This window comes from Vicia villosa, linkage group LG3, assembly GCF_029867415.1.
Source record: "Vicia villosa cultivar HV-30 ecotype Madison, WI linkage group LG3, Vvil1.0, whole genome shotgun sequence".
Lineage (NCBI taxonomy): Eukaryota > Viridiplantae > Streptophyta > Magnoliopsida > Fabales > Fabaceae > Vicia > Vicia villosa.
Genome location: NC_081182.1, coordinates 4,477,913 through 4,499,978, shown reverse-complemented (window position 1 = coordinate 4,499,978; position 22,066 = coordinate 4,477,913). Strand labels below are relative to the sequence as shown.

At 36.9% G+C, this 22,066-nt stretch overlaps 2 protein-coding genes across 3 annotated transcripts in view; one reads left to right on the top strand and one right to left on the bottom strand.

The window, feature by feature from the left end:
- Positions 1–1,013: 1,013 nt before the first annotated feature.
- On the top strand, positions 1,014–2,446 carry LOC131660109 (class V chitinase-like). Its single transcript, XM_058929251.1, has 2 exons — positions 1,014–2,117; positions 2,275–2,446. The coding sequence occupies exons 1-2, from the start codon at positions 1,043–1,045 to the stop codon at positions 2,295–2,297; spliced, it is 1,098 nt and encodes a 365-aa protein (XP_058785234.1). The 5' UTR covers positions 1,014–1,042; the 3' UTR covers positions 2,298–2,446.
- Positions 2,447–2,559: 113 nt separating this feature from the next.
- LOC131660110 (uncharacterized) overlaps positions 2,560–22,066 on the bottom strand; it is a 36,505-nt gene continuing 16,998 nt past the window's right edge. Inside the window, exons 1-8 of one of the 2 annotated variants that reach the window (XM_058929253.1) lie at positions 6,725–7,005; positions 6,578–6,643; positions 6,438–6,480; positions 6,052–6,106; positions 5,189–5,237; positions 4,558–4,625; positions 4,313–4,421; positions 3,074–3,208 (exon numbers count right to left, since the gene is read on the bottom strand). In XM_058929253.1, coding sequence (XP_058785236.1) covers positions 3,092–3,208; positions 4,313–4,421; positions 4,558–4,625; positions 5,189–5,237; positions 6,052–6,106; positions 6,438–6,480; positions 6,578–6,643; positions 6,725–6,928 — 711 coding nt within the window. In that variant the 5' untranslated portion in view covers positions 6,929–7,005 and the 3' untranslated portion in view covers positions 3,074–3,091. Of the gene's footprint in view, positions 3,209–4,312; positions 4,422–4,557; positions 4,626–5,188; positions 5,238–6,051; positions 6,107–6,437; positions 6,481–6,577; positions 6,644–6,724; positions 7,006–22,066 lie in introns of those variants that run through there. The other variant, XM_058929254.1, reaches the window with a different exon arrangement.

Genomic DNA, 22,066 nt, shown 5'->3' with positions numbered 1-22,066 from the left:
TTAACAATTATTTGATACTATATTCCATAAATCTCTTTCAACATATAACAAATTATTTAAAATATACTTAAGTGTTAACTACTATAATATATATATATATATATATATATATATATATATATATATATATATATATATATATATATATATATATATATATATATATATATATATATATATATATATATATATATATATATATATATATATATATATATACAAAATTAAATTATTTGAAATTTTATATACATAAACCTCATAAAAATATTAAATAATTCAGCGGCTGAATGGATTTAACTTAATTTTATAAGAATTATTAGAGATGCAAATATAATAATTTTAATACTTAATTTCAAAGATCTCAACTCATTTTAATAAATTTAGATTTTAGATTTTTGTGAGTATTGGGGTGCAACAATACCCTCAACAAAAAGAATCTAAAATTAAAATCCATCAAAATCTAAATGAAAATAATAATGTTTATTGTTGAGAAAATGTGAAAACAAAAAAGACAAGAATAATCTCAATCATTCATTACATTCATTATCACCACCACCCCATGATCCCAATTAAATAAAAAATTAAATTTAAAAAAAATTAAAAATTCTACTATAAAATAATAATGTGTGCATTCTTCCGTTTCTTCTTTAATTTCTTTCTTACTAAATAGCAAGTTACTCTAATATTATATATCTTCATTTTTTAAAGATAAATTGTTAGCCAGTTACTATCATAGTTCTCCAACCTCTTTAACCCTTATCTCTCAATTACTTCAAATATGTTGAACTAACTCTTTCACCCGTTTAACTTTTATTTAGTGTCGTTCTGAATAAATTACCTACAATTTATCAAGAAACAATCTAGACATCATCACTACATTAAATACGTCAATCAAGAGAAGAGTGAACAAAATGTGCTGGTATAAGCTAAGGTTGTAGGAGAAAACTTATTGAACAAGCGAGAGAAGAGTCAACAAAATGTGCTGTTATAGTGCTATAAATATATCACTTATCCTAGACAATTTATATCCACAACAACAAAAATGGCTTACTTCAAAATGCATTCATTCCTCCTGATTTCCACTCTCCTCATTATTCTCCAACTACAATTCTCCTCCACAAACGCTGCCGTTAAAGGTGGCTATTGGTATTCTGATAGTGGCCTTGCAGTTTCTGACATTAATCCCTCTTATTTCACTCACCTGTTCTGTGCATTTGCTAACCTTGATTCTAGTACCAACAAAGTCACAATTTCTTCTGCAAACGCAGCTAGATTCTCAACCTTCACTCAAACCGTCCAAGCAAAGAGTAGTTCAGTGAAAACCCTTTTATCAATTGGTGGTGGTGAAGGTCCAACTTTGGCACAAAAATTTGCCAATATGGCTAGCCAAGCTAGTAGCCGAAAATCGTTCATAGACTCTTCAATCCAGCTAGCCAGAAGTAATAACTTCCATGGTCTTGATCTTGACTGGGAATATCCATCCTCAGACACAGACAAGACCAACTTTGGTTTACTCATCAAGGAGTGGAGAGCTGCGGTGGTGAAAGAGTCTAGCAGTTCTGGGAAGGCGGTACTGCTGTTAACTGCTGCAGTGGGTGGCTCTAATCAGATTACCCCATTGCAGTACTACCCAGGTCCGGATATTGCAAACAACTTGGATTGGATCAATGTAATGACTTATGACCTTTTCATCTCAGATAGTTATCCAACATCGACACAGCCACCAGCTCCTTTGAAAAACCCAACTGGCCAGTTCAGCGTAGATGAAGGTATCACAAAATGGATTAGCTTAGGAGTGCCAAAAAACAAACTAGCACTGGGTTTACCCGCCTATGGTTACAAGTGGAGTTTGGCAGATCCTAATAAACATGGACTTTTTGATAAAGCTACCCAGGGACTTGGGGCAGTGAAATACAAGGATATAAAAAATGCTGGGGCGCAAGTTGTGTACAATTCCACATATGTTACAAATTACGCCTTCAAAGGGACAGATTGGTATGGATACGATGATACTCAGAGTATATCTACCAAGGTTTCTTATGCCAAGCAAAATGCATTGTTGGGATATTTCTTTTGGCATATTGAACAAGACAGCAACTGGGCTCTTTCTTCAACAGGTGAGTAGATTGGCTCTTCTAATTGAACACTATTTATCTTTTAGCATACTCTGTTTGTGTAGATATAACTATAACTGTTAATTAAATAGATAAGAAAACACCAAGCTGTCTAATAGCGAGTCAATCTAATGGAAAATATTTACTGTATTGTGTGCAGCTTCTCAAACATTGGGGGCCTAGTAAAGGATTGTAGACAGAGTATGCTGCAAAGAGAATAAAGATGGAGGGTTATAGCCTTTCTAATTTCTATCCTCTCATGTAATAATAAATAATGAGAATGAGATATTAAAGAATCTATAGTAATAAAAAATTAACTCTTGCTTCGCTTCTCTTGATCTAATCAATAAGGAGACTTATATTACAATGTTTTTAGCTTCACAATAATCGTATATTGCTACAAAAATAAAAACCGAGAAAAGGGTATATTTAAAACAAAATAGGCTACATCAAAATAATGTTTTTCCTTTATATATTGTTATAGATATCCTAAATAAACAAGTAAACTAATATCACAAGAGTTGCTCTTATCGTCTTTACATGATATATCCTAAATAAACAAGTTATATTTTTGATAAAATGGTTTATGACCTTCTCCTAACTAATGCTTTCCCCTAAAGTGGTCTTCAAGTCGTATAAGTATCTTATTCTTCTCTTGTTGTTGCAGTTGCGCTTAAACACATGACAGATCAATGATTCTTTTTCCTTGTAAATTAGGTGCTCTATGAGAATGGTAGTCTTTTTTGTACTTGCTTGTAAAAAAATTTACTCCCCGCACTTGACCCTTTTTAGAATTAATAAAATGACAAGTAGCTGGATTTTACCATAAGCAAATTTCATATCATCACATTATCAAAATACTATTAAGAGTCTTCCTTATATTTTCTCTCTTTTCTATCTACATAATGATTTCAACAAAGTATCAAAATTGACTGCTGCTATTAACTTACCAATTAACAGAATCAAACATTAGCACTTCATTCATTTTTGACATGTTGCAACCTACTGTGATGAGCAAGAACAAAGCCTAATGATGCAACCGATGCCACTAGGTAACCAGCCAATGTTCCATAGCTTACAGAAATAGGCCATTCCTACAAATTAAGGTGAATATATTACTCTAACAACCAAGTAGAGAAAACTTAAGAATAACATAACAAAATGAGGAATGAAGTGTGTACACTACATATATATATATATATATATATATATATATATATATATATATATATATATATATATATATATATATATATATATAACAGAACAAAATTTTATAATCTTAGAATTTGTGGCGGGACATAACTCAACCTTACAAAATCGGTATAAAGAGAGGACTGCCCTCACATATCAACATATGTTCCAAGGGAGATTGCCCTCACATATCAACATATGTTCCAAGGGAGATTGCCCTCACATATCAACATATGTTCAAGGGAAACCTGATAGCATGTGGCCCAACAGATATTAAATCAGACTTTGATATCATCTCAAGAATTGCGATTGGACCTAACTAAATCTTACAAAACTGGTTTGTAAGTTGAGGGTTGACCAAGCTTTATAAACAACACACAGGTCATATCTTTAAGCAATAAGGGACTAAATCCACACCTTCACAGCCAACAAAATAAAAGTGTTGGAGACTGCAATGAAGGCAACTCAAATGTTGTAATTAGGCGGTTAGGGGCGGGCCACAATGAAGATGGAAATTCAACCATATAATATTAAAGCTTTCAGGTTTGGGTAGAGCAAATTTCATATCCTTCAGCATGTCAAACATTGTTAAAAGTAAACAGATGAATTTGGACATCTTAGACCATGATACTTTTACGTTTTAGAGTTATATAAGAACTATCCTTTTGCTAGTGGTATATCACAAAAATAGAGTTATAAACATGAAATACAAGGGGCTAGTCAGCTGATGTCCATCATTCTATTGCAAAACAAACAACCTCAAGTATAGTAACTAGTAAGAAGAGGGATGCTTCTTTTAAAAACATGTCGCCATAAACAGGAATATAAACAATTGAAACATCTTCAATTGATTAAACCAGTTAAAGAGGTATGCTAAATAGATTGTGGAGAGGTTGGCGGAAGAAATGTAACTTTGGTAAGAACTGCTCTTCCTATCTGCTCTAGGAATTTAGCATACAATGGTCAAATATCTCAAGGACAGAAGACTAGAAAAAAGAAATTACCTGCCAGGGCCTCTCCCAGTCAAGTGGCATTGGCCAAGCCCCAAACCATCCCCCAATAACTGCTCCATGGGCTTGTAAACAAATCAGGTACTCAATAGATCCATTTGGCCTATACGTAGTACAAAGATTATAATAATGTAACAACGAGTACCAAACTGAAAGGACCAAATAAGTAGATTGCATTGTGGAAAACTTTGCATAAACAAACTTGGAAAGAGTTAAGAAAATTAACTAGAAGAACATACTTAGTATGCGCAAATATACGTTTCCAGTCGGCCCATGATGAACCAAGAACACATGATGCTGGAACTATCTGTAATAGCATAAGTAGTGCATCAATGTGAGTGTCCATAAAAATGAGGCCATACTCCATAGCTTAAAAAATATGTCAATCTTAAGAAAACTTGTGAAGAAATAATTTATTCAAGGAAGGGGAAGAGAATTGACAAGAAATTGATTTCACCACTTGGAATATAATTGGAGGAAATCTTAATAAAAATGTTTCAAGAAAAAATAGATGTCTGAACTGATAATGCGGGGACTGTGATTTTGTTTAAACATGAAAAATATTAAGCTAACGCCAAGAGTACTTTTATGATAACACAACTACTCATCAAATAAGATGAAATGAAATGCAAAACACGTTGATATAATTTTCTTGTGGTAATAATCAATAAACAACTAAACATTATTATATTTCCACAAAAGATCCCTTTTTCAAACAGAAAATCAAACGCAAAAAGAATGTAAATTATCAACATCTAAATAGTAAATAGATGCAAGACATATACGAGACAAGACCAATAAAACATACAATTATATTCTTCAAGAAGCAGTAACTGTAAGCAAGAAAAGGGAAATGGTTTAGTCACTCACTGTGAACAATGACATCATAAGAGACCACGCTAGAGTCTTGGGCAAGCACCTGTCTCGTGTAAATTTGCAAAAGTCATTATACATTCTAGTCATTAGGGAAACTACAAAGTTGAAATTGAAAAGGCATCTTTGTACACATAATAAGACAGGTTCAAGTTGTTAGTTATGTTTAAAGGAGCAGTAGTATTTAAACTTAATCCTTTATCTCACCAATACAACAACAACAGAGTCTTATCCCACTAAGCAGGATCGGCTACTTGACTCAACTCATAATGTTCTATCTAGGACTATATTTCTATCCAAATCGTTAATCTCAAAATCTTTTTTAATATCTTCTCTTATAGTTTTTCTAGGTCTTCCTCTATCTCTAGTTGTTTGACTTTTCTCCATTTAATCTACTCTCCTTACCATAGAGACGGGTTCAAGTTGTTTTGTTTAAAGGAGCAGTAGTATTTAAACTTAATCCTTTATCTCATCAATACAACAAAAACAACCGAGTCTTATCCCACTAAGTGGGGATCGGCTACTTGACTCGACTCATAATGTTTAACCAGGACTATATTTCTATCCAAATTGTTAATCTCGAAACCTTTCTTAATAACTTCTCTTATAGTTTTTCTAGGTCTTCCTCTATCTCTAGTTGTTTGACTTTTCTCCATTTGATCTACTCTCCTTACCATAGAATATACACTTTTTTTTCTACATGCCCAAACCACTTAAATCTATTTTCCACCATCTTTTCTACTATAGGTGTTACCTCTACATTTTCTTTAATATTGTCATTTATAATTTTTATCTCATCAATAATGACCTCAGTTACGTGCAGGAAAAAAATGTACTCTAAGAAAACTCATTTGACTTACTGAAAGGTAATCGGCGCCCCCAAAGCAATAGCTCCTAATGAATTTAGTAATGCTCCTGCAAAGTAAAAGATACAAGAAGTATCATCAGTTTTTACATAACATCAAGTTACTCTCAGTAAAAAATTTAAAATGGCATTGCCTAGCGAAAAAAAAGAGCAACAAAATCATGGATGACGAGAATAAGAAAAATCGTTAATCTCTAAACCTTTCTTAATAACTTCTCTTATAAAAGAGAACCAAATCATAATGAAATATCAATATAGCAATGCTATTTGATTTAGCACAACAATATTCAAAAATCAGTTTGAGAATAAGGTATCTATTTCATTTCTTGACATCACTAACAATTGCATGAATGTGAAATTGAAATTGAAGTTTGAACTAACCTACTGGCACTCCTAGAATACCTCTCCCAACCGCTCGTAGGTACTGCATAGAACAGAATTAAATTCATCACGTGAGAAAGAAAAAACCTAGAACATTCACAAGAACAATGGAATTTGAGAAATGGACGAAGAAGCATTACCGAGCATCGTTGGCGATTCTGTCGATAGCGACTGAAGAGAAGGATCACGATCGGAAGCTCTATAATCTAAACGACACAGAGTTAGAAAAATACTGAAATTAAGAAACCTAAAAGCGGATAATAGATGAGAAATAAAGCGATACGTACCGAAATGAGGAATAGAGTGAGAGAAGGATCGGTAACGAGATCGGTGGAGTAGAGACTGTTGGATATCCAGAAGGCTAGAGCCAAACTCAGTCCGCATGTCAAGTTTACTGTAAGGGTTTCTGAAGGTGAGATTGGCGGCGGTGCTACCACCTCCGAGGGTTTGGACGCCGGTGTTATCTCACTGACTTTTTTCCGGCGATCCATGCGTTGTAACTAAATTGCGAGATGAAGGAAGAAAATAAACTGTAGCTATATACCTGGATTCAGGTTTTTTCTTGTAACACTGTTTACAAACAGATTTTTTTAAATATGGTGAAAATTATATTCAATTTATTTATGGATTAAGTATATTTTTTGTCCTATAAATATCTTAAATTTTATTTTTAATTTTTATTAAAAATTGATATATTTTAGGAGAATTTTTCAATGCATCCCATGATTCTCTCGGTCACGTGTCAAATTTTTATTTATGCTCCCTGCTTTTGTATATGTACATTCAAAAGCATCTTATTTTTCAAAAAATTTGATTTTTTTTTTCCGTAGATGCGTCTATATAAGCGTAAAAATCATAATAACTGGCGGAAAAATACAATGAATTTCAATTCAACAATTCTTCCGTAGGTATATCTACAGAACGTGTTAAAAAAGAGTATTGCGTAGTTGTATCTACGGAAGAATTGCTAATATATTTTAAAAACTTTCTATAGAATCGAGCTTGTGGTGAAATTATGCTTCTAATGGTTATTCATTTGCTTGAAACGGTTAAGAATCATGATTTTTTTCATCGTATATCATAGTAGTGTAATGTAAATGTAATGATATATATAGTACACGAAAAGAAAACATCTTATAAATCTTACAAATAGTGTCAAACATAATAAAAATAAAATTACATCAATCTAATAAAAATAAAGACATCAAAAGTGTCTCAAATTGAAACCGATGAGACTAGTAGTTCTAATCCATAATCAAACAAAATAAGACCCCCAAAAAAGTCTAGCCAACATCAACAGTAAAACATAACTTCGTTGACATTATCCAAGATAATTGAACTCTTCCGGAGCATAGTCGACCAACACATTACCATGTGTTATATGATGAAAATAGATTCAGTTAACAACAGCTACAAAGTTTTAGTTGTTTTAAAATACGTTTAGCATAAGTTATTAGTAAAATTTTGTAGTTGATCTGCACTGGATCTAATTTCATCATACAACACATGGTATTGTTGGTCGACTATGCTCCGGGAAAGTTCAGTTATCTTGGATAACGCCAAAGAACTTATGTTTTACTGTTGATGTTGGCTAGGCTTTTTTGGGGGCCTTATTTTTTTTGAATATGGAACATAAGTTCTGTTGATGATGTTGATGCATGCTGTGCAATCCTCCATGTCGACCATAATGTATGCGTAATACAAATAAAGTCGTTTTTGATACAATTAAATTTGAAAAACAAAAAAAATGCTTTTTATATATTCTGTAGATACAACTACGAAATTAAGGGTGGCAAAACGGGCCGCCCGCCCCGCCCCGTGCACGCCCTGTAACACCCTTCTAAACCCCGCGACAATTTAAACAAATATATCAGAGTAAAACATAAACACAAGGGTGCCACAATTATTTAAAAATAAATAAACCAATCATGGTCAAGTCATGTTTCATTAGGAAAAGATTTACCAAAAACACAATTATGTTTATCACAGCGGAATAAGAAACATCATCAACATAACCAAATGGAAACATAATCCAACACCAAATAAAATAGAGTAATCTCATAAAACTCTATAACTATCGTCCCCCAGTGTTACAAGATCAGAGCATGACCGACACGACCCAACATAAACGGATAAACTCTACGAGTCATCCTCACCGAGCACTAATGTCGCTACTCCTCAATCTGAAAATGACAACATGTAAGGGTGAGTCTCATTCTCAATTAGTAAATATTATGCAATTCATAAGCAACAAGCATCATAATATACCGTTCACCCAATTATACATATTCAGATTCACATCTATTATTCATCAATTCACACAATAATAGATTACAACACAAAACATATAAATCCATACAATCATGTTAAGACAAAATGCATATGACACAACTGACATTATGCATGTGGTACCAAAATTCGTGAATCACATTCACAGGACTTCTCTCTACGATACTGCCCTTCAAATCGCTCACACCCCACATGGGCACACGACTAACCTCATCGCTCACACCCCCATGGGCACACGATGACTGCTTACTAATCTCCGCACAATGGGAATTAGCCACCAACGATCCTCTCATCAACGAGATCCATCATCAAATGCATATGAATGAATGAAACACACATAAAATACTTAAAAACATCATCGAATCACGATGAACAACTCATCTCAACACCACATCACCAATAAGTATGTACATGTTTTCAACATCATTCAAATAGTCATGCATTCCTCACAATCATAATAATAATCACAACCAATTCATCATCACATCAAATACATTGTCACACCTATCTCATATGCACGCAATGTTCAATTCTCATCAAGTAATTGCATCGAGTTTTAAAGAAATACAGTCGGCCACCGCCCATATTCATCATTCATTATATAAAACATTCAATTACTTGCACAACGCCCAAAACGGCACTAAGAAAGGATTCACAGATCAAAAGATACGTTATTTTAAAGTTTTAGAAAAATTCTCGTTCAGCAAGGTTCGCTCAGCGACGCAAGGCAGAAGAGAATTCCTTCAGACCTCCGCTTAGTGGACCTCTAGCGAAGTCCAATCGAAGCGAACTACGTTGGGACCTCCGCTCAGCGGACCTGCGATTTCAGCAATTCTCAGGTCTGCGACAGACCCTGCGATTCCACCTAGTTTCAGTCCAAAATCAACCCCAGACATCACATACAGGCATATAATCATCATACATTCAATTATACACCACAAAACATCATTTAAACTCATTATTAACCAAAAAGTTCACACAATCATCATCAATTCAATCCAAATTAGAACACCCTAACCTAACAATCCCAATGTCTAATTGAATCAAACCATACATCAATCTACCTATTACCTAAGACCACATAAGAGATACTAAAAGGAATAGTCCCCCCCTTACCTTAGGTTTGATCGTCGGTCTTCCCCTTTCCAAAGCTCTTTAGTTATTTCACGTTCTTTCTCTTCTCCCAATTGCTGTAACCCTCCTCTTCCACAATTTCCTTCTATTTTATGAGAAATAAAATAACTTTGGTTAATGGGCCTAACAAGTTAACACCTCCCTTTCTCACTAACCACAACACAGCCCAATAACTATTTTCTAATATTTCTCAATATTCCTCATAAAATCAATTATTCCAATTAAATAATTTTCCTACTTAAATTAAATAATTAGAAATAATTTTCGGGGTGTTACACGCCCCGCCTAAAGCCCGCAAAAAAGCGAGCGGGGCGGACAAGCCCGCCAAGTAAAATGGGCATAAAAATCATGTCTGCCCCGCCAAAGTGGCGGGTTGGTGGGCGGCGGGCTTGCCCGCCTGTTTTTTAATTTATTTTTCTTTCATTTTTTTAATAGATTAATAGTCTTTTTTTACTTTTCAATTAAATTTTTCACTTATTTTTTAGAACTATTTTTTATAAAGAATCTTTTAAATAAATTTTACCTAAAAAAATATTGCATATATTTACAAATATATGTATATAATAAAACCATCAAGAATTTGAATTACTAGAATTAACTAAAAAATAACGGATTTAAGGCGAGACAAGCTTAAAAAATAGGTGAGGCGGGCTTTAGCGGGTGGCGGGCTTTGGCAGGGCGAGCTTATGCGGGCGGCAGTTTTGGCGGGGCGAGCTTTGGTGGGCGGCGGACACAAAATTCCAACCCAACCCGCTATTTTTTAAGTGGGTGCGCGGGCCGGCCCGACGGGCCACCGCCCGTTTTGCCACCCCTATACGGAATGACCTAAAGTTCATCTCTTTCGTAGATGCATCTACGGAAGTTTCTGAAACCTCCAAAACCCAATAATTGTGTCGTGTCACTGTTGTAAAGGGTTAAAAATCTCATTTTGGTGCTTGAACATCATTTTAACACATCAAACAGCACCTTCATTGTCTCTAAACTATATTTCTAAGACTCTGTTTGCGATTTTCATGTGTGTTATGTTGATTTCAGGCAGTCATGGTTCAAACAAACTTCAGATACTTGGCACGCACGGCTTCGGCGCGTATCATTCAAAGCAAACTGAAGTCAAAACTGGAACATGGTGGTATTGAAGGCTCATTGGAAATAGGTTTCAGAATAGTGTAAAACCTTGGTCAACTGTAGTCAAAATATGATTTTTTTGTAATTTTGGATAATAGAGAGTTCTTTTTTTTATAAATGGACGAGATCCCTTTTGTAGTCCAGATTTTGTTTTGATGGACTATGGTATGAATGTAATGGGTTTTTGAGCTTTTGTAATGAACATGTGTTGGTATTTTGTAATATAACTTGGACCCCTTTGAATGTAATTTGACCATCCTCTCCAATTAATGACTTCTATTTGAATTTCCAATCCTTTTCCAATCTTGCAATGCTGACTCATACAACATCAACGAGATGACAACTCAAGGTAGTTTATTATGGTCTTTGGCCAAAAAGTCCACAAGTTTGCGTATAATCTCCATATGTCTCTCTTCATCAATGTATCAATAACCACGCTTGTGCTTGAGATAAAAATCTTCAAAGCCTAAGTCAAGGGACTCAATTGTATGACAATACCTCCTTTCCAAGAAAGCACCTTAAGAACCTCAATCCATTTATTCTTTGACCTTTAAAATCAAACCAAACACTTGTAATAGAAGAAATCTGCCCGAGCGAGTCAAAGTCTTGAACTACTGTATGACCATTGTAACAAAAGACTTGATGAGACGCGCACGAGCTCAAAACCCTAATTAAAGAGTCTTGATTCAAATGACCAGGGAAATAGACCCTAATCCATGACAAATGATCCCATGCTTTGTATATGTTTATTTGATGAATGAATGCATGATGCGTTATATGACCTAATGGGAGGTATGTACATGAGATTGTGAAATGCATAAGCCAGTTAGAAATTAAAGGGTAGGACAAATTTGGGGTATGACACATCTACGGAAGCAGAGGGGCAATTTTGTTAAATCAGTGGTGCGTGAAAGATCTAAGGGGTGGAGTGAGAAATTCTCTATTTTAGTTCCTATAAAATTTTTATGCATGTAGTTTTAATCTCTACTATTTTTTTTAAATTTTGAAAACTGTTTGATTATCCTTAAATTTTTAAATAATTTTTCCATACGTGTTTAAAATAATTTTTTTAAAATGTGAACAATTAAATATGATTTTTTTTTAAATTTCAAAAGATAATGATAAAAGTAATGAAAATTTCGACTTAAAATCAAATTTTGGGTTCCTTTTATTTCGAGAAACTTTTTATAATGTTTTTTATAACGTTTTAAATATGTCTGTAAAATAATCATTCAAAAATACTCATCGGCTTAACAGTAGGGACTAAAACTATGTGCATAATAATTTTGTGAGGATCGAAACATGTCATTTTTTAATAGAGACCAAAAACAAAAATTGTTAATTTTATCTATTATTAATATAAGAAAATAATATACCATCAAAAGTACATAATTAACTCAGTTTAACAGTCTTAATTCATGTCCCTAATTGTAAATTTCTTTAATTAATCATTACTAAATCTGAAAATAATTATTAATCTGTTTATTTAATATCTTTTGTAAAAATTGTGTCTTTCCAATGAGATTCCAACGTTCAAACCAACCACATCATACCTTAACAATTAAATTTCAAATTCATTTTCCTTTTGTAACTGCATATTTTCTTGAGCCAAGTGCAGAGCACTCTGCACTTTCTCATTCCTTACCCTTTCTCATTCTCATATTCAATTTTCTCGAAGACATGCCTTTAACTGCTTTCTGGCCAAGTCGGGTAGGTCGGTTCCGATCTTGACCCCTTTGCTTGGGTCTTCTCCGAGTGTCACAAACTGAAAGTCCCCATCAGGAATAGGGCATAGTGGGTCCTCAGCAGTGGTCGTCGAAGAACTCTTTGCCTCAGATCGGTCTTCCATTTCCCTACGGAAACGGTTGTCGAGATCGATGGTGTTGACACGTGGTAATGGCTTTGGTGCCTCAGACCTAGTGGGCAGTAGTAGCTTTGCATCTTGTCGAGGAGTCACTTTTTTGGAGTTGAGGCCTTTAGCGGATGCCTTAAAACATATTCGAGTCACCTCGTTGTCTCCATGTAAAGTGGCTACTTATCCTTTAGCTGTATAGTATTTCATCTTGAGGTGGACGGTGGAGGGCTTAGCTATCAGCTCAACTAAGGTCGGTCGTCCGAAGATGCACCCGTATATGGATGGACAGTCGACGACCAGGAACTGGACCTTGATGGTTCTGGCCGTCTTCGTCGCCCCGAATGACACAATCATCTCCACAAATCCCCACGGTTTGGTGACAGTGTCGTTGAACTCTTATAAATCTGATCCTACATATGGGGTGAGATGACTCTCGTCTAGTTGTAGAGTAGTCAACACCTATGAATACATGATATCAACAGAACTGCCCTGATCGACCAAGATGCGCCGAACGTCGAAGTCGGCCATCCTGGCACGGATGAGCAGGGGAATAGTAGATTTAGGGGCGCCACCAGGGAGTTCTTCTTTGTAAAATGCAATAGGTGCAGAACTTCCCTTAGTGAGGTCGAGCGTGGTTGTCTTGCTCGAGCTGGCCAATATGAGCTGTTCGAATTTGCGTTTTACCGAGCCCACCGCGAGCTTATTAAAACCTCCACCAGATATAACCATTGTAGACGGGAATAACTCCTATGGGTTGTGGGAGAAGTATGTAGGGACGCTGACCCAATCAGGAATGTAAAATTCTTCAGGCCGGGTAATGCTTATAGCAACTTGAAGTGCAGCAGTATCATCAGACAAGGGATTTTCCTCAGCTACCGTCTTTGTTTCTTGGGGCGCCTCTTACTTCTTAGCGTACTGCTTGAGGTGCCTCTCTCTGATGAGTATCTCGATTGCGTCTTTCAAGTGGATGCAATCTTCTGTATAATGCCCATGACTCTTGTGGAATCGGAAATATTTTGACTTATTCACATTGGGTCGAGCAAGCAACTGCTTTGGAAAACTGACCTCGACTGTCTTGAACTCAGAATTAGCGCATTCGATCAAGATACGTTCCTGAGATGCGTATAAAGGGTATAATCTCGGAATTTCCCGGGAGGCCCCTAGTAATCTCTAGCGTCCCGGGTCTTGTCTTCCTTTCGTGCGCTCTTGGTATTCTACTCATGTCAGGAATCCCAAGCTCCGTGAGCGGCCTCTTTTTCCTCAAATTATATATAAGCTTGCTCCTTGAGGAAGAAAGCATCTAGTGTGGCGGGCGTCTCTATGCCCACGACTTTGGCAAAATCAGAACAAGTCGGAGGCCCCGTTCTAGCATATACTTCTTCATGTCGGTCGTGGTCGATACCTGAACGGCCTTCTTATTGAATCTTTCGATGTAGGCTCTGAGCGGCTCATCCTTTCCTTGGATAATGGCCTCCAATGAGGCTTCAGACTTAGGATGTCTGCGTGAAGCCGTGAAATGCCTAGTTAATAGTCTGTCGGGGCCCTTCCAAGACGTTGGAAGGCTTTTGTACCATGTCATCGCGCCTTTGCACAAGACAGTCGATATTTTATTGCACCGACGACCCTGCGATAATCGAGGATAGCATCGATATTTTCTATGTGCTCGTCTAGATCCGAGGTGCCACCGTATGTACCCAGAGGAGGGGGCTTTTCTAACCCGATAGACAGAGGTGTTTCTAGTATTGCTTGGGGCAAAGGGCCCCAATGTTCTTCCCCTTCGTTGCTCCGGATGGGAGATGGGGAAGGACTGCAACTTTGCCTTTGGTGTCGATGGTGGTCAGCGGGTCTAGAGGAAGGTGTTCTTGAACGTCCCTTCGGTCGTGGTGACGGGGTTCGCCGACGAGAGCAGTGATCTTCTTTACTTGTCCCGGCCACTGTGGAACGGTGTTCGCATTGGGAGGAGAATGATGACGCTTCTTGGATGCCAGAGAATCCTTCTCAGGACGTGAATGTCTGCGGGGAGGAGTCTTGGCACGATGATTCTGCTATAATGCCCCATTCTGTTTGTTTTGTTGGCCAATCAAAGTATTAGTTTGGTTCAGGACTGCGAATATGGCAGCCATGGTAGGATCGGCCTATGATGGCTTTGTGATCAGGAGAGTGTTCTCAAGAAAGGATCTTGATGACTCTTGTCTATGTACTTCTGTGATGGAAAGTGGGAGTCTTCCTAGCATCTTCCGGGGAGGGAGAGGTCGTGAAGCCATCACGGGGCTGAGAGAGGTACGATGAGTTCAACATCGTTTTTGCCCATTGAAGCGAGTGCAGTGTCAAGAACAGAAGGATTCTCTTTGTTGCCGACCATGAAATATAAAAGGTGATAGCTTTTGTTTCTAGGTTCTTGGTCGTGCAAGAAAATGACGGCGCCACTGTTCGGGATGAGTCGGAACAAATGGCCAGCAACGACGGCTTGATCTTCGATGGTGGTTGAGGAAAAAAAAGGGTTGTACCTGCAAGATACTTTGATGCCAAAGTAAGAAAGAGAACAAAGGTACAAAAGAAAGTATGAAGTTTTGGGCAAAGTTTGGATTACCTTGCCCTCTAGGTGTAGAGGGCTATTTATAATGTTTTCTTTGGGGTGGACTAGGTCGTCCTATTTTTGTGGGCCTGGGCGTCATTTTCGGGCCCAGAATATAGGAAATAGTGGAAAAGGTCTTGGTTAGCCGAGTAAGGGAAACTAGCCGTTGGCGGGGACGGACGCCCAAAGTGCTCGGATAGTCCTATGCTGTGGGAAACCTATTGATGAGTCATTCTCGGTCAAAAGGGAGGTTCGTCCTCTCCTTGCTCCAAGGAGTGGGCCAACGCTTATTGGGCCTCATTACACTAATAAGTGGTTTAGGCCAATTAAGACAATTGGGCTAGTCCAAAACACTTACTATATCAAAGGAAACAACATTATGGAGGCTAAAACAAACATTGGCAGTACTTTGATTTTCAAACAAATCATGCAGCAAAGGGAGAATATAAACAATATACAAGTCATTTGGGATCAGATGTGCAACAACAAAAAATTCCACATGAATAGTGTATACACCAACCTGAAGAGACAAGATTCTGAAGTGCCTTGGAACAAGTAGATGTGAAATAATACAGGAAGGCCAAGAGCAATAGTGACTTTTGAAGGATAGAAAAACACTTAGAAAGGGGGGGATTGAATAAGTGTGACTTTAAATCTTGGACGATAAAAATAAATTGCACAATTATTTTTATCCTGGTTCGCTGTTAACGAAGCTACTCCAGTCCACCCCCGCAGAGATGATTTACCTCAACTGAGGATTTAATCCACTAATCGCACGGATTACAATGGTTTTCCACTTAGCCGCAACTAAGTCTTCCAGAGTCTTCTGATCACAACCTGATCACTCCAGGAACAACTGCTTAGTTCACTCCTAAGACTTTTTCTAGAGTCTACTGATCAACACGATCACTCTAGGCTTAGTTCACTCCTAAGACTTTCTGCTCAGCCAACTGCCAAGACTTCCTGCTCAGCCAACTGCCAAGACTTCCTGCTCAGCCAACTGCTAAGACTTCCTAGAGTATACTGATCAACCGATCACTCTAGTTCCTTACAACTTAATGTAATCAATTCAAGAGTTTACAAATGCTTCTTAAAAGCGATAATCACAACTGTGATATTTCTCTTACAGTTTAAGCTTAATCTCACTAAGATATTACAACAGCAATGTAGTGAGCTTTGATGAAGATGAAGATTCTGAGCTTTTGATTGAACAGCGTTTCAGCAAGTTAATTTGAATTATCTTTTTTCAGGATCGTTAACCTTGCTTCTCATCAGAACTTCATATTTATAGGCGTTGAGAAGATGACCGTTGAATGCATTTAATGCTTTGCGTGTTCCGTACAGCTTTGCATTTAATGTTATACGCTTTTGTCAACTACCTCGAGCCTTGTTCACGCTGTGTCTACTGACGTAGCCTTTTGTAGCTTTAACGTTCCTTTCGTCAGTCAGCGTAGTCTGCCACGTGTACTTCCTTCTGATCTGATGTTTGTGAATACGACGTTTGAATATCATCAGAGTCAAACAGCTTGGTGCACAGCATCTTCTGATCTTCTGACCTTGAAGTGCTTCTGAGCGTGATACCATCTTCTGATCTTCAGTGCTTCTGATCTCATGTTCTTCTGATGCTTCCATAGACCCATGTTCTGATTCTGCTTCGACCATCTTCTGATGTCTTGCCAGACCATGTTCTGATGTTGCATGCTGAACCATTTGAGACACATCTTCTGAGCGCTGAATTATGCGTACTCTTTATATATATTTCCTGAAAGGGAAATTGCATTGGATTAGAGTACCATATTATCTTAAGCAAAATTCATATTATTGTTATCATCAAAACTAAGATAATTGATAAGAACAAATCTTGTTCTAACAACTTTGTGGTTGGCTTGTCATGGAAAACTTGCCACAAAGAACAGGCTAATGAAGTTTGGCATGCTTACTAGCAGCAGTTGTGCATTCTGCAGCAAGGAGGAGAACATTGATCATCTGCTATTTGAATGTGACAGCATGAAAAGAATCTAGACCAAAGTTTTGAAATGGATACAAAAGAGTCATAAACCAAAATTGTGGAATGAAGAGCTAGAATGACTTATTCAAAATAGCAAGGGCAAAGACTGGAAGGTTGACATACTCAAACTGACAACAACAAAAACAATGTATGGTGTTTGGAAATTTCACAATGATATATGCTTTGAAAATTACTATGATAGAGATAAGATAGAAGACCAAATCATTGATAACATTGTACATAGGAGATTGTATAATAGGAAGATTATATCTCATATAGCTTGAATGATGTTGGGTTAGGAGTTTTTTCTTCTCCTTTTGTCAACTAGGTGGTTGGATCCTTGTGATCGTCATGCTTGGTTTTTTTATTAATCAAAGTCTTGATTTATTAAAAAAAGAAAAAGTGAGAGGGAAATCAAAATTATTTTATTTAAAATAAGAGATCAATTTCACCAAAATTGTAATTAAGTTAAATATATATTAATAAAAGAATAATATACTTACTATACTAGATTACAAGTATCAAGTTATATTTGATTCTAAAGCTATGAAACATAAGTTTTTGAAATAAGATCATGGATATCAAATTTTTCATATGAAAAATCTCTCATTTTTTATTATTACTATCTTTAAATATTTATTTGTCTTAAAAATGAAAGTTAAATAAACAATAATCTATAATATAAGAAAACTCTATCTTTTTGAAGAGTTCCTCTCATGCTGCCAAGTGGCTTATTCTGAGAGTAGGAAATGTTGCTTATGGATGCGCCACGTGTACTGTTCATTTATGAAGTTATGTTCTTCCATCTTCCACAATTAGCATTTGTGTGGTTCTGTCCATGCATCTTCCATTCTGCATAATTATGTGTTACATAATTAACATAATGAGGACTTTATCTTCTTCTGTCCATTCACCTTCTGATTTCTTTAGATCCTTAGAACACTCACAGCTTCTGATTTCTGCTTCCATCGTGGACAGCTTCAGAACTTGAGTTTCTTTGATCTTCAGAACATTCACAGCTTCTGACTTCTGCTTCCATTCAGGACAGCTTCAGAACTTTGAATTTTCTGGATCTTCTAGAACATTCACATCTTCTGATTTCTGCTTCCCACGGATAGCTTCAGAACTTTGAATGTCTACCAACATCACTTCATGCTAGATTTGTATCAGAACATTGTTGAATGTACCAGAGCATCATCTGAGCATCTCTACATCCTGAAATGTTACAGAACAAAAACTAAACGACAAAAGTCAGCATGAACGAGTTAGAACATAAAATGTATATTCAGATACATGATATGTATCAAAGCCAAATGTATCAGAGCATTTAGGCTAAAAACATGTATCAGAACAAATAATGTATCAGAGCCATAACATTATATGTATCAGGGCAAATAGAATTTTGTCATAACAGGATAGACAATGATATTCAAATTCTATTATCAGTGCTTCTGATTCATTCTTCTTTCTTGCTTCTGATCTCTGAAGCTTGATAGCACTCAGCTTGCTTCAGTTTCCATGGTTTTGCTTTGAAGATTCACTTCACTTCTCGGTACCTGCAAAACACTTAAACTATGTAGAACTTGCAGTTCTTGTTAGTGAATGTGTGGGAGCCTTTACCCAGCAACTGATAGATTTAATCAAATCATTTATCATTTATCTTTCTCCCCCTTTTTGTCATAACATCAAAAAGAATATAAAAAAATTCAGATGTATAAAACGGAACACATGGAGGAAGAAAATGATTTCATTTAGGTTCAACCAATGGGTACAAAAGTACAGGATGAAAAGATCAGATGCACAGAAACAAAACAGATGCAAAGAAAAGAAAGAAACGACACAGACTCAATCTAAGATGGCCCTAGTCTTGATAAGATCTTGGCCAGCATCTGTTTAACATCGTTGTTGTGTCCTTCTTGCCTCTCAATGAAAGCATCATACTTCTCATTGAGTGAGCTTTGCTCATCCTGTCTCCTCTGAATTTCTTCTAGAGTCCTTGCGAGACGAGAAGGTTCATCAAGAGAAGTTTCACCGCTTTCAACCACAGGAATGACATGTTGATCTGCAGCTTCCATAGAAGTATCATTTGCTGGGATATCCTCAACAGGGTCTGATTTAGCAACATGATCTTCAGCATCTGCTTCTTGCATAGAAGCATCTCCATATTCTGCAGCAGGAATTTCCGAGTCGCCATTCTCAAGTGCCTGAAGAATGGCAGCTAGATTCCTTGGAGCAGAGGGACCTTCAACTTCTGGTGGGTCAACAACTTCTGGAATGACCAAGCTAGGGTCTTTCTTAGAAGGGTTTTCCCTCAGAAAGTCAAATAAGGTCTTGAAGTCTCCAAGCAGAACAGGATACTCAGGAATCCAGATAACCATGTCCCTGCATGGGTTTGCTTCCATTGCAGCAGCCAATCTCAATACTTCCAATTCATCCACAAAGGGCTTCTCTTCCAAAAGATATCTTCCTTTGAGGCGAGCAAACCAGAAGTCTTCATAATTCCTCAGAATTCCACGAGGCCTTGGAGCAGCAGCTACACAGGCTTCTTGAAGTTCTAAAAACAGAGCATCTGATTTTCTGCGAAAGATCCTCCAGAAGTTCCGCATAGCAACATCATTCAATCCAGAACTTTCAGCAATTCTGAGAGTATCAAAGGTACTTCTGAGATTCTTCTTTATGTTTTCAAAAACTACACCAATAGGATATACAGGGCTGGATTTTATTTGGGTTTTTGAAAAGGCAGGGTTGGCGGTGAAGTATGGAAGAGGTTCTCTATCCAACCTATAAGAAGATTCTGCTTCAGTATCAGAATCTAACACTACCACTTCAGCTTCAGGACGAGGCTTGGGAGTGTAGTTGCAATCACGGAGCAGTTGCTCATGTGATGCAGAGGTTGGAAAAGGAGAATCACACGGATTGTTTTGAGAGGTGGAGGGAGTATGTTCAAGAGTAGTATTGGGAGAAGGTTGAGAAGGAAAGAGAGTTTGAAGGGGTTGTATATTCAAAACCAGATTGTCAACAGCTTGGTCAGAGACAAGATTAGTGGAGGGTGAAGAAGACGGAATGGATTGAGGAGATGGTGGAGTTTTTGTAAGGGGAAATGGTGAGGGAGGAAGAGAATTGGATTTGTTTGCATGTGAAGAAGGAATGGTTATAGGGGAAGATGGTGGTGTAAGAATATGGACAACAACGGGTGATTCTGATGAGGCTTTTTCTGGTTCAGGGGTAGGTATAACTTCTATTGGTGTAACTTCTGATCGAACAACAGGAACAGAAATAGGTTCAGAGATGCATATTCCTTTGGAACCTTTCAGAAGCGCTTTGGTCACATCCTCCGTTTTCTTCAGCTTTTTACTCTTCGGCTCTTCAATAATCTTTGCTTTGCCTCTAGAGATTTCTTTTCTTCTGGCATAAGCCTGAACTTCTTGTTGTTTTTCAGCTTCTTGAGGGATATTGTCTTCATCAGAGCTTTGAATAATCATTTTCCTCTTCTTGGTTATCTTCTTTTCAACAACTTCAACTATCTCATCATTTTTGTTTGACTTCTTCTTCTTTTTCTTTTTCTCAAAGTCATCAGATACGGCCTTAACAACATTAGCAATCACCTTTTTAGAAACCTCTTGTTTCTTAGAGACAACAGAAGGATAATCATGCTTTCTTTTAGTTCTTTCTTCCCTCTTGCGATTTACTTTGAAAGGGGCACCTTTGTCTTGATCTTTAAAGCTCTTATTCTCTTCAAGAGATTTCAGATAAACAGTTTTGACTTCAGGTACCTCACTATTGAAGAAGGTTTCAAAGTCAGTCAGAACTGGTTCTCTTATGGTTCTTGTTCCAGCTAGAGGATCAGGAACTTTGAGAAAAGTGTCAATGATTTTCATCTTCTTTAAAGAGAAAGCATTCAGACAAGATCCAGTGGTGACAGCAAGATCTTTGATGATACCTTCAGACTCCAGACTTTCCACAATCTTGGAATGTATCAGAAGGTTTGTAATAATCCTACCAAAAGGAATGGTTGTTCCAGCATTTTCCTTTCTGAAGGCATTTCTGGAATCCTTTACTGCTTTCCACATATGATTGAAGATAATGTAAATCGCATCAACCTTCTTCTGAGTGGCAATGCAATAAAGAATATACCTTTGATCATTACTGATGAAGTCCGGGGCATGAGTTGATTTCCTATGGTAGAAACACCCGAGAAGGATCTTTGTCCAGATTCTGTAGATATCTTTCAAATTCTTAACATGTGTAGTTTTCTTGACATTTGAATAGAGAGTGGATAGAATATCTTCCACATCTTCTCTTTGATCAAATTCAAAAGCCCCTTCAGGATTTTTCAGATCAAACATCACTCTTAGGATGTTTTCAGTAACAACGACAGACTTTCCATGGACGAAGGAGAGAATAGCTTTTGGTGCAACCACAGCATGTACCCAGAACTCTTTGACAAGATCCGGATAAACAGGTCCAACGAACTCAGCAAACAACGAGGTCCATCCTTGAAAGATGATGTCTTCCTTAAGATGAAATTGATTTTCTTCAAGGTTATCAAAGTCGACCATGAGTTCACACAAAACTTCCAATTTATCTTTGGGGATGGAGCATGCAACAACAGGGGTGAGTTCCAGGTGTGTTTCATCGTGCAT

What these genes read in the sequence shown, in the direction of transcription:
- LOC131660109 (XM_058929251.1), top strand. Translation starts at nt 1,043, where the DNA reads ATGGCTTACTTCAAAATGCATTCATTCCTCCTGATTTCCACTCTCCTC. An exon ending in CTGGGCTCTTTCTTCAACAG is followed by an intron (nt 2,118 to 2,274) that starts GTGAGTAGATTG and finishes TATTGTGTGCAG; the next exon opens with CTTCTCAAACATTGGGGGCC.